Below are 13,108 nucleotides of genomic sequence, written 5' to 3'. Positions count from 1 at the left end.
TCCCAGGTGCTCATACGATGCCGCCCACTAAACAGCTCAGAAATTGCTTCGCAAGGCTATAGCAGGTGTCTTAGACAGGAGACTTCACATACAGTGACTTGGATTGGGCAGCCAGAATCTAGATTCACCTTTGATCATGTTGCATGTGAGAAAATTACCCAGGTGAGCACAAATTCAAGCAACAGAGCTGTGCTTTGCGATGTGCTTCCAGGATAAGAGAGTAATTATTGGATCCTTCTTTATGGCACAGGAAAAGCTATTCAAAATTGCAGGTATACCAATGATTGACAACTGCATGTCAGGATACAACAGCTGCATGTTCGCTTATGGACAAGTAGGGGAGTTACTGTGGAGTTTGGCTTTTTTAATAAGTTATGGTTTAGATCACTGCTTTTATGTCCTTTTGTGGCATTTAAACTCTTGAAAAATGTACTTGCAGACCGGAAGTGGTAAGACACATACAATGCTAGGAGATATTGGTGAGCTAGAGCAGCGGCCCAGCGACAATCGTGGAATGACTCCTCGAATTTTTGAGTATCTATTTGGGCGAATCATAATGGTGGGTCGTTTTCTACTCCTGTGGATTTGTAGCTAAGAGTTGAGATAATTAAAAATGAATTTTTAGATAATGACATTTTGTTCTTTTACCTGGCCTATGTTCATTGTCGGCTTTTGGTGTCACACCAAAGTGACCTGGTTTCTGGCAATTAGGCAAGCTTTTGTTCCCAGCCCAATGGAGTGCTCAGTTAGCCATATTTGGATTATCTTGAAAGCCTTATCTTTTCTGATATCTAGGTGAATGCTGTCTCACCTGGTAGCGATTCTGATTCATTCTATTGGGTACACACAGTGCCATGCCCATCTCTTCTAAATCTCTGGCTATCTTGTTGCTGGTGATGCCTAGCAAATATCTTTCTCCTTTTCTGCCCTTCTAACACTCATCATGGCTTGTACCTGGATGTGAAGGCAAGTTAGTGTTTGGATGTATGTTTATGGATGTGCAGTAGTGTAGAGGGTTGGTAGCCTTGAGTCATTAAATGAAGCACACACTCTTTCAGCATGCTGTCTTTTTGTGTGGGATGATGAGTGAAAGGATTCCCAAATTTCTGAATTGATGAGGATACGATGCTGGACTATGGATATTGATTGCTTACGGCAAACCTCTTAAAAATCGTCTTGGTTAGTCAAGATTTCCTTTGACTTGTGACTTGTGAAAGTTCACAATGGTATGCTCCTAACATGCCACCTTAGTTTTCTTCCCTCTCCAGTGGCTAGTTTCTACTTCTGAACTATAAAGCTGTTTAAGTGCAGTGATTGTTTGTAGCTTGATACTACAACCAGGGTATGATATGTGGGATTTTTCTTTTTCTACCTTTTGCCACTCTGATTGACTTCTCACACACATCTCGCTGTCCATTGCAAAGGTACAGACTTGGACATGGGTCTTTTGGCTAATGTCTGCCAGTGGATGGGATGGTTCCTAGCTGATTAGCTTAAGAAAGGGATAAGGTTGCAAATGCTCTAACAAGCAAGATTTAAGTTCACAGTTTAGTTGTTGTTATGTATCTCTTGCTTGCTGTTGATTTTGGAGACAGGCCAGGTTTGAAATGTTTCTGTTGCTACCAGGTTAAAGATGCAGTGCTTCTTTGTTCTGATCTGATTGAAAAGGTTGTTGGCTTTTATCTGAACAGGAGGAAGATAATCGCAAGAATGAGCATCTGAAGTATACCTGCAAATGCTCATTTCTTGAGATTTATAATGAACAGATAACTGATCTCTTAGAGCCATCTTCCACCAATTTGCAAGTAAGTGTCTTGCTCAGACAAGACTCACTCACTATGAGCTTATGGGAGATTTATGTTTTTTCTGATTGGGCATTAGCAACGGAACTTTCTATTTGCAGTGTAGAATCTCAGTGAATATAATATGCCAACTGAGCAGGGTTGTAGGTCCCTGCAGCAAATGACTTTAAACATTGATGAAAACTGCACATCCTGCGTGTGACCCCATGTTATCATTTATTTTGCAGATGCGGGAGGACCTTAAAAAAGGGGTATACGTTGAAAACCTCAGTGAGGTGGAGGTGAAGAGTGTCCAGGATGTGATATTTCTTCTTCTACAGGTGGGCATTCAATTGCTATTTCTTTATGTGATGCTTCCATTTTTTGTGCAGATGGGGAAGTCCCTGTTATATGCTGGTAGTGCTTCCACAAATTTACAGTGGAGAAATTGTCATGCAATGATTGACACAATGATCGACGGAAGTATGCATACTTGTCGATCCGAGGTTGTGTAAACACCTCATAATTATGGTCGAGCCATATTGTCCATATAGCCCAATATCTTGCCCATGCAAAGAAAAGAGTATTCTTGCAGTCTGGATTTCCTCTCTCTCTCTCTCTCTCTCTCTCTCTCTCTCTCTCTCTCACACACACACACACACACACACACACGTGCGTGCGCGTACGCATGCATGCACGCACGCATCAAACAATGGCATGCAAGAGGATTATTGTTGCGCTGGCCTCTGAGAGAGAGAGAGAGAGAGAGAGAGAGAGAGAGAGAGAGAGAGAGAGAGAGAGAGAGAGAGAGAGAGAGAGAGAGAGAGAGAGAGAGAGATTTGTTTTCTTTTTGTGTGGCTATAGGGTGCTGCCAACAGGAGAGTTGCAGCCACCAACATGAATGAAGAGAGCAGTCGATCACACAGTGTCTTCACTTGTGTACTAGAGAGCAAGGTAATTCAGCAAGGCCGACTAGATAGAGAAGGTTTTGTGAAATTGCAATGTACAGTTTGCATTCTGAGCTTATTGTTTTTATCTTTCTGGTTTTTGCATATTGTTTCTTGCTGTAGTGGGAAACTGAATCTATGACAAATATTAGATTTGGGAGATTGAACTTGGTTGACCTTGCAGGCTCAGAAAGGTCAGCGTGCCAATTTTCCAATGCTGTGCTCTCTTTTGTAATTCCAGTGTATTTAGCTTAATTCATGTGAGAGTAATAGTGCTATGGCTTCTGTGAACAGGCAGAAGAGTTCAGGTGCTGAAGGTGAACGTCTGAAGGAGGCTGCAAACATCAACAAGTCTTTGTCCACGCTCGGGTTTGTGAATGCATTCTGTTAGTCATTGCCTTGTGTTAGTGGCATGCCTTTGAAAAAGGTGGCCCTTAGTGGCATTCCAGTTTTAGTCAGTAAAAATGAAGAAACTTCAAAAACATTGAATTCTCTTTTCGACAGGATTGTCAATTAAGGGTTTTTGTGTTCATGATATTCTCTTCCCTATTCTTCTCTCTTGAGTGGACCCACCCTCTCTAATAGTTTAATTTTATGATAACTCATTTGGAGGTCCCGACAAAGTGTAGATGTAGGCACTATTGATTTTTTTTTTCGAGGTTCTCTCTCTCTCTCTCTCTCTCTCTCTCTCACACACACACACACACACACACACACAACAACAACAACAACAACAACAACAACAACTCTCCTCTCTCTCTCTCTCTCTTGCATCCCATCTTTCTCCCCTCTAATACATTTCCAAGATAAGAGTGTGATTTTGGTAACAGTGGTACAGCAGCATTCATATCTTTGTCACGTTTCAGATTGGTTATCATGATACTTGTTGATGTTGCACAAGGGAAGCAACGGCATGTTCCTTATCGAGATTCCAAACTCACATTTCTTTTACAGGTGTGTATCCCTTAGCTAATACTAAGGTATTATGTTTAGAACATCTATAGAACTTAACTGTAGCTTGTAAGTGCTCAAAATCCCCTTTTACTCCATTTTCAGGATTCCTTAGGTGGCAATTCAAAAACAACGATCATTGCAAATGTGAGCCCTTCTGTGAGGTAAGATTAAACAAATTCATTCAGTTGGTTGATGTTAGTAGAATTTTCTTAATATAATACAGACACACATCTGAGTACTGAATGGGGTGGGTACCACCCTGCTAGTGAAAGAACTAGGCATGCCGTCGGAACATACCTCCCAGATTTGTTTGCTCAGCCAATTGGAGTGATCACCTTTGCACAGCTGTTAGAGAACCATGTGATAGCGACAAGCCCTCAAAGATGCCAAGCTATCATCTGATCTAGAGAGTCCAGTCTTGAAAAGCTGATTTGTGCAGTGATGCCCACCATGATGTCATGGATGAGGCGGGGAAGCTTTGGGTTAACCGTTGGGAGCATCTGATAAATTGGTGTGGTGACCATCATGCACACACACACTATGCCATGTGAACCTTCCTTAGGAAATGGAGAGGTGGACCCAAGATTGGAACCCACAACCTCCAATTTAGGAGCGGTGGACTCAAACCACTAGGCTAATGCCTTGGGGACTTGATGCTAGTAGAATTACAAAGCAGAAGCTTTGTTAATCTCTTTCATGTGTACAAATAGTTGATCAAATACATGACGAGTGCTTAAATGACAAGCTTGCTTTGTAAGTGACAAGATTGGAAACCTAGCATGGTACATGACACGATGCATGGTTACGTGGCTAAATACATGATTGAGTAGTTGAGTTGGCACATCACAAAGCACATGATACTGTTTCAATCCTTTACCTGGAGGAGAAAATTCAATAGTGGACTGGTCTTGTTGGTTTCACGAGTCTGCTCTTGGTGGATTCAAATGGCACCATGCTTGACATGAGGACAAAGACTTTTGTGTTCTTTGCTTCTTTGCCTTGATTTTTTCTGTTCATTATGTGGCCACTGGTCTTGTTGGTTTCACGAGTCTGCTCTTGGTGGATTCAAATGGCACCATGCTTGACATGAGGACAAAGACTTTTATGTGTTCTTTGCTTCTTTGCCTTGATTTTTTCTGTTCATTATGTGGCCATTACGGAGAGTGCACTATATATGTGCAATTTGTCGGGATTCATTAAGCATCATGTTTCCGAGATAACACAGTGACTGGATGATGTACAATCTCCTTTGTGTGTGTGTGTGTGCGCGTGTGTGTGACTTATAATGATCCAGATGGCTGCTGATCATTGTGCAGTGTATGTTGAACGGCCAAGTTTATCAATTTGAATAGGTTTATGCTCTCTCCGTATCAGCCCAAAGAGCTAGGCTTTGGCACAAACGTTTGTAGTATTGATGGTTGGCAAATGCATTTCTATCTGGAGACTTTAATACTTTGCCATTGCTTGATGACAACACCCGTGGTCATTCACATAGTGTAATATGCGGAAGCTTCGGAGAAGGATCGGTACTTCAAAACTCAGAAAACAGCACTCTTTTCGCGACGGAATTAACGCACAAAACTGAAAGACGATGTGCAGAAAAAAAAGAGAGAAGGGGAAGATGGAGAAGGACACAGTATTGGGTCCCAATTACCCTCTGTAGGGCCCCCACCACGGATGGTGTATTTGCTTTATTAGAATGATGTAAATCTGAAACAAATACAAAGTACTTGACCTTTTCTTGGCTGGAAAACCTGCCCTTGACCTTCAGTCCTTCACCCCTTAGCTTTAGCAAACCCTTGGCTGTCCTGGCCCTTGAATGCTTGATGCTCTTGGTGAATTATGAGATGAGATGAACGAGATCTTGGCTGGGCTTTTATACCCCTCCCTTCATGCAGTCGGCTGGCTTCAGGACAGCCTCACGACTGAGTATTTTAATAAAATACTCACACTTTAATAAATGCTGTTTTCACACTATATTAGACACTGTCCAGCCTGCGCATGCTTCTGGGCAGCACCCTGGCTGCTGGACATGCTGTGCAGAGGTGTGGGACAACTCCCTACACCTGGCCGACTAGGAGGGTAGGGTACTAGACCTGGTCGGCTGCCTGTCCAGTAGTAGTACTGCTGGCTGACAGCCCCTCCAGCCCATGCCTTGGCTGGTGGGCAATATCTTGGGCCCTCCTGGCCCCTTGGGGGTGGTTCTATACCTCCCCCATGCCCATACTAAGTATGCAAATGCAAATCCTTGCACTGGGGTAGCCCTATGGGCTGGCATCTCTACATGCAACCTATATTCCTACAGAGGCCTGGCATCCAGTTGCAAACCAGATACACAGCACATCTGTCATCATTCCAGAGGGAGACTCACAGCGCGGATTGGCACTGCTTCATGTGCAAGACCATGCACACCTGACCTTGGACTCATGTGCAGGACAATGCACACCTGACCTCGGACGACTGAGTATTGCCGTTCTAATTTCTCCAGAGTCGAATTCATGTCCCTATGACCACCTGTAATGGCGTCATGGGCATCATGGAGAAGAGCTGCCCGGAATGATTTCATGACACACAGTCGGCCTTTGTAGTAAAGCCAACCATCGCGTATCAGAAAATGGCATGGTCCTGTGGCATCCAATGCTTGTTCCCACTGTGTACCGAATTCCTCGGAATCCGCGTACGTGTGCTTCATGTCTTCTAGTCCTGTACCAACAAGGTCTAGTCTAGTGGTCTGAATCGTAGATACTTGTCCCTTCCTGCTCAAAGCATCGGCCACTGGATTGGCCTTTCCTGGAAGGTACTCAATCATGCCACCGAACTGTTGGAATATCTGACTCCAGCGGTGTTGTCGATCACTCCACTGTGCACTTGGCATCGTCTGAATCCAGCGCAATGCCTGATGGTCAGTGCGAACCTCGAAGTCACGGCCATACAGGAAATGTTGCTGTAATAGTCTTCTCGGTCGGTAAAGATCTAGCCATTTTTATCAAGCGATCTATCACCACCCAAATAGAATCGTGGCCTTGATGCGTTCTTGGCAATCCGGTAATAAAATCCACGGAAATACTTTTCCATTTATTACCTAGGATTTGCAAAGGATGCAACAATCCAGTCTGTCTAAAGCGTTCAGCTTTATTTGCTTGACAAACTTTACACTTGAGAACATAATCTTCTACATACCCTTTCATCTTTGGCCAATAAAAAGTGTGTTTCACTAATGATAGCGTTCTGTGTACCCCAGGGTGTTAAGCAGAAGGGGCGTCGTGACACTCCTTAAGAATCTTGGACCTAATATCCGGGATCTGTGGTACACAAATTTTGTCATTATGGAATAGTAAACCATTCCGAATCATCCACTGGCCTCCTGCAGCCTGAATGGTAGGCTGTTCAGTCATCGAGTCTTGGTCAATCAATGAGCTCCCGTCTTGGATCTTTCGCCAAAATGGACCAAAATAACTATCAGTCCTCCAAAGCCCTCTCAATGACTGAAATAAGTCAGTAGAAATCTCGGTGAACGACAAAGTATTCACCTCTCTAATTCGACTAAGCGCATCTGCAACACTGTTCATGGACCCTTTCTGATAACGGATCTCAAAATCAAAATCTTGCATTAACTCAGCCCAACGAGCTTGCCTTCCTCTCAAATCATCCGCATCACACATACTTGATTGATTGATGATCAGTCAATACCACAAACTTTGAGCCATATAAATAATGTCTCCAAACCTTGAATCACAGCATAAAGCTCCTTCTCAAGGGTTGGCCAACGAGATTGAGTGTCGTCTAGCTTTTTACTTTCAAAAGCAATAGGTCTACCATCTTGAAATAGAGCAGCCCCGATGGCAGTCATTGGCATCAGTTTCAAGAACATAAAGCCGACTAGGATTGGGTAGTGCTAAGATAGGTGCTTTCTTGACTTTATCTTTCAAAAGTTTGAAGGCCATATCCAAATCGTTATTCCATGTGATAGGTTGATTTGACTTACGTCCACGACCTTTCAATAAGTCGATCATCGGTAGTGTGAGCTAAGAGTACTCTTGCGCACAGATTTTCGAAGAAAAACAACAAAACCTAGAAAAGAACGAAGTTGTTTCACTGTTTGCGGTATAGGTCCGTCCAGAACCTTTTGAACTCGGTCATACCTTTTGAACTCGGTCATAGTCAATGCTCAATCCATCTCTAGTGATCTTGTGTTCCAAGTAAATGATGTCTCATAAAAAAGTCACATTTACTTAACTTAGCATATAGTCGATTTTGTCTTAAAATAGATAAGACAATCGTGAGGTGTCTAACATGATCCTCAAGAGTACGACTATATATCAAAATATCATCCAGGAACACCACCACAAATTTTTCCAAATGTTCACAAAAAAGATTGTTCATCATTTGTTGGAAAGTGGCTAGAGCATTGGTTAATCCAAAAGGTAATACGAGAAACTCGTAATGGCCATACCTAGTTCGAAAGGCGGTTCTTTCGACATGCCTTTCATGAATATGTGTCTGGTGATAGCCAGTACGTAAATCTATCTTCGTGAAATATTTCTCTCTTGTTAACCGGTCAATCAGGTCATCTGATCTAGGGAGAGGATAACAGTTCTGCTGTCTCCATCGAGCCACGAGCTGAGCTAACTAGGTTGACGTACCGACCAATCTCTACCTCGCGACATCCCATACCGCCACGAAGCTACTCTCGCGGGTCTCGAGATTGCTGCCGGTCTCGGTTGCATAAAGCAAGTGTAGGTTTGCACTAGATCCAGGCTCCAGACCATAGAGCTCTCACAAATCACGCGAGACTCTATATAACTAATGACTAACCTTGGCCATCCTTTTATAGGCTCTTGGCCGGTCATTGGGCGTCCACACTTGGGCGCCCGTCCGTTAGTCTATCCCTAACTCAGCTCGCCAATCAGCCTGCCTAGCTTCCCCAAACCTATTTTATAGGCTCTTGGCCGGTCATTGGGCATCCACACTTGGGCGCCCGCCCGTTAGTCTATCCCTAACTTAGCTCGCCAATCAGCCTGCCTAGCTTCAAGCTTCCCCAAACCTCGAAGCTAGTCTTGCGTGCATGTAGCACATACACACTGTGCACATGACAGTTGATTATTCTCTCGGACTCTCGGATCATGCTCCTTTATTGATGGGTCTCTATTTAGTTGTTTCCATCGATAGTGTGCAATTGCTAGAAAAGAGGCAGAAAAGAGGCTTTGCTTGGAGAATAACAAATTACAACTATCTCACTCGCCCCTTGTTTCAAGATCTGATGCATGATATTGTCGATGCATTTCAAGCAAAAATGTATGAAGACCTAGATGTTGCTTGATATCATTTTGAATTTGCATGCAAGGAGTAATAATCGACTATGGAAAATGGCATTTAGGGGAAGAAAGACAGAATTATTGGGTTGAAAAATATTATAAGCTCTTGAAGAGCTTTGTCATACTCGTGTGTCTTATCCCCTCAAGAAGAATTGCAAATGCATCATGCTAGGCATGAATTGGACATGAACGATAAAAGAAAATTGCAAGAATGACAAGCTCAATCATGATGGAATATTGAAATCTCTTTTGGACGAGGGTTGTTCTTCGAAAGCCTTCTTCAAAAGATTGCACACAAGGCAAAAGCACTGTATTTCAAGACTTCAAATGTCAAACGGTGAATGAACACAAAATCTTATACAGCTGGAGAAAGAATGTGTTACTCAATTGCACAAGAAGTGTAATATCTTGAAGGTTCTTTCTTGGAATTAGAACTCAATGTTGCAAATAAATCATTGGGTTAATGAAAATGGTTTAATTGTGGAATTCTTTCTTTAGCCTTGGGAAATATCAAAGCAACCACTCTTGCTTATGATCAATCAATCATAGTTATAGGATATTATGCCATCCTCTTGGCAAGAGGGGTTAGTCAAATTGATGCCAAAAAAATAAATGTGTCCAAATATCCCTAATTGGCGTCTTATTACATTGATGCTTGTGATCTATAAATTAATCACTAAAATGATCACTGCTAGGATCAAAACAATCTTGAATAGGGACTTGTATCCAACACAATATGGCTTTGTCCCTAAATGACAAATCAGAGACAATATATGTAATGGATATGTGGAAATAGAATGTGCCAAACATACAAAGCATGATGTTTTTTAATTGCAAATAGATTTGGTGAAGGCCTTTGATATAGTTCTTGTTGTAGTAATGACAAAACTTGGGTTTGAAGAAAATATGTGTAATGTCATTTATTGGCTTTATCAAGACAGCACGGCATGGTGCATATTGGGCAAAGGATTATCCTCTCCTTGGGTATTGGGGGAAGATGTCTTCGAAAAATCGGTTAGGCAGGGTTATCCTTTGAGTGCTTTGTTATATATGCAATTGCAACTCATCCTTTCCTACTAACGCATTGAGAATGGACAACTACATGGGTTTCGGTTGTCATAGGGTCGTGCTTTGGTAGTTCATGCTAATGCTGATGACTCATTCTTCTACCCTAAAAATACGTCACATGATCTTGGTGTACTTATGCACGCTCTTGAGTTTTTTGGTGAGGTTGCAGGGCTATTCATAAACTTTAGGAAATCCGAATTGTTGCCCTTGAAGGAAGAAGATTGGCACAAGATTTTATGGTTGGGACAGATCCTTTGTCACATGTGGAAGTTTTGATACCAATGTCACATGCAAAAGCTTTGGGAGTCTTCTTTCAGTCCTAAACGCCCCATCCTGGAACAACCTGATGCAAAACACAAGAAGGAGAGATGAAAAGAAGAGAGAGAGAGAAAGCTGAGTTTCAGTATATTCATATAGTACAAAAAGGTGTACATCTTGGCAAAGCATAGGTCGCCCCTCATGAAAAGGTTCTTGACCCAAAAGAGTCCTAATCTAGCGATTCTACTCCCTAGAGGAGTTAATGATCTAAACAATGAGCAAGGTATGCCTTATATAGGCCTTGAATTCCCTTATGGACTAGCCGACTTGTTGTCGGCTAGGTCTTGGACAAATATTCAATCTTTGCTGGTTGATAGAAGCATAATACACTTATAAGTTGGCCGACAACCACTTGAGTCCTCCACAAGGTATTCCTTGCCCACACTAGTTGCACCAGCTCCTGTATCTGGTTCTAAATTGGTTCTTTATCTGTTGCCCTTTAGGAAATAGCCTTGGGAATGAGCATGCACATGTCTTGCACATGACATTTTCCTATGCTAAACTTGATGACGGGATTCCAACTTCTGTTCTTGGATGATTGTCATCATCCCTTTGTCTCTTCCTAGATTCGCAAACCCGCCATCCTTCCCTTCCTAGCAACCTTTTCATTCAAAACCTTGCCTGGTCTCCAAATCCACTTCGAATTTGATGAAGATCTATGAATATGTTCCATCTTGTCCGCTAGCCCTTCATGCCTTGTCTTTGAACACATTTTGTGGTCTTCTATTCTTGAGTATTGAGTTTGGCACTCTCACTCCACCCCTTGCGAGGATCATCCTACCTTGGAACCATTGCCCGAAAGTCTTTTTTGGTGTGCCCCAAGTGGCACCCGCGACTCATAGGAGTGCCATTCTCCTTGGGTCTTATGGAACACCACCAACCAACTTCTTGGGAACTTCTTCCATGTCTTGTGTTACTCTTCTTGCACTGTGCTCCTTCATCTGGGGGCTGAATCAGTGTTTAGCCTTGTTGAGCATGATGCTCTGATATCAAATGTCACACGTGGAAGCTTTGAAACCAATGTCACATCTGGAAGCTCTTGGAGTCTTCCTCAGCCCTAAACACCATCTTGGACCAACCTGATGCAAAATGCAAGCAAGAGAGATGGAGAGAAGAGAGAGAGATAGCTGAGTTTCAGTATATTCATAAAGTACAAAAAGTTGTACATCATGGCAAGCCATAGAGAGAGAGAGAGAGCTAAATTGTTGTTTTGGTACTCTTCAGTTGTGCATCTGAAACATTGAGCACACTAAAGTTTGCACAGAGGGCCAAGTTTATTCGCAACAATGTAAGTATTTCTTTTGCGTGTGTCATGCTCTCTTGCTCTTTATGTGTGATTTTCTGCATTGATAATTGCATTGAAATGCAAATGTAGGCAATTGTGAATGAGGATGCATCTGGTGATGTCTTAGCTTTACGACTGCAAATACAACAACTGAAGGTATAAGATGGGTTTTTTAAACTATTGAAGTGTTACTGTGTTTTCCAGTTATGACTTTCTAAAGGAAAAGTTTTGTGCCTAAAGTAAGTTTTTCTGCAGGATGAGCTGAAGAGATTGTCTCGCCAAAGCATTGCAAGAATTCCACTTTCCAGTGCAACAGGTCTTCCTGAAGTGTATGAACCAGGGATCTCTAATGGCAGTTCAGCAATTGTGGCCCTGTCCTCCAGAACGTTTGAAATCGGGGAAAACAATGAAGCTGCCTTGAAAAAGGTTTTTAAATGTACTCGAAATATGAACTTGATGATTCCAGCATCTTGAAATCAGCTCTCAGGAGTGCCATGTATGTGCAGGTCAAGGCCCTAGAAGCAGTTGTTGCTGGCTCATTAAGAAGAGAACAGGCTGCAGACAATACAGCCAAGCGCCTAGCAGGAGAGATAGATCAACTTAACCGCCTGGTAGGTGCATTGTGATGTTTAATTCAGCCACATAGTCGCCAGTGTCATGGGGTAGTGACATCAATGCTTTTGAAATACCAGGTCAGACAAAGAGAAGACGATACACAATTTAACAAAATGATGCTGCGTTTTAGAGAAGACAAGATCAGACGATTGGAAGCTACCATTGATGGTGTACTCTCTGAAGAGTCATGTAGGTCAGAAGAGAATCATGCATTAAGGGAGGAACTGCACTTATTGCGTGGTCGCTTGGATAAAAACCCTGAGCTAACACGCTTTGCGACAGAAAATATCCGGCTTATGGAGCAACTTCAAAGGCATGTTTGCCTACACTTTTTTTCTTGCTTTTGTAATCCGTAAATGTTAGAAACATTTCATCTTTGTCGAAGTCAATGGTTGCCATAGTGGCCGAGCGCTTTCTTATTGCATGTTTCTGGATTGCTTTCCATTCATGTTTGGCCTGAGAGGCCCTGTTAAAATATTGCATCTTTCTATTTATGTCGTCGTGGAGCTGTCGGCCTGTTTCCTACAGTCGACTGCCTCATGCACAAGTATATAAGAGTTGCTCCCTTTATTCATTCAATCATATCATTCATTGCCCTATTTGCTGGCTCTTGTACTCTGTAACCTCAAGCTAATAAAGCTCAGTTCTTGCTTGCAATCTTTCTCTCTCTCTCTCTCATGTTCATTGCTTCCGCTTATGCACATTCTTTCATGGTATCATTTGCCTAGGCTCTGGTTGGTGCACAACTTGTTCCTCTATGTTTTTTGCTTCCCCAGATTCTTCAGGCTGTAGATCCTTCAAACAGTGGCTGCATTTCTTCTTTCT

The 13,108-nt window shown here is 42.5% G+C and overlaps 1 protein-coding gene across 2 annotated transcripts in view; it reads left to right on the top strand.

Moving 5' to 3' along the window:
* The window catches only part of LOC147638194 (kinesin-like protein KIN-12F), a 34,894-nt gene that overhangs the window by 1,794 nt on the left and 19,992 nt on the right, over window positions 1-13,108 (top strand). For both annotated transcript variants that reach the window (XR_015265820.1, XM_086798115.1), the window contains exons 2-16: window positions 7-162; window positions 251-334; window positions 440-559; window positions 1,692-1,805; window positions 2,030-2,122; window positions 2,646-2,735; window positions 2,852-2,922; window positions 3,023-3,097; window positions 3,595-3,682; window positions 3,785-3,843; window positions 11,608-11,671; window positions 11,759-11,824; window positions 11,924-12,094; window positions 12,175-12,279; window positions 12,361-12,596. Coding sequence is in view for 1 of the 2 variants with exons in the window: in XM_086798115.1 (XP_086654241.1) it covers window positions 7-162; window positions 251-334; window positions 440-559; window positions 1,692-1,805; window positions 2,030-2,122; window positions 2,646-2,735; window positions 2,852-2,922; window positions 3,023-3,097; window positions 3,595-3,682; window positions 3,785-3,843; window positions 11,608-11,671; window positions 11,759-11,824; window positions 11,924-12,094; window positions 12,175-12,279; window positions 12,361-12,596 (1,592 nt within the window). In the remaining variant the exon portion in view is untranslated. The remainder of the gene's footprint in view (window positions 1-6; window positions 163-250; window positions 335-439; window positions 560-1,691; window positions 1,806-2,029; window positions 2,123-2,645; window positions 2,736-2,851; window positions 2,923-3,022; window positions 3,098-3,594; window positions 3,683-3,784; window positions 3,844-11,607; window positions 11,672-11,758; window positions 11,825-11,923; window positions 12,095-12,174; window positions 12,280-12,360; window positions 12,597-13,108) is intronic.

The sequence above is a fragment of the Cibotium barometz genome, chromosome 5 (genome assembly GCF_041138505.1).
Source record: "Cibotium barometz isolate CiBa-2024 chromosome 5, ASM4113850v1, whole genome shotgun sequence".
In the NCBI taxonomy this organism is placed as follows: Eukaryota; Viridiplantae; Streptophyta; class Polypodiopsida; order Cyatheales; family Cibotiaceae; genus Cibotium; species Cibotium barometz.
Note: the sequence above shows the minus strand (reverse complement) of the source record. Positions and strands in the feature narration are given on the sequence as shown.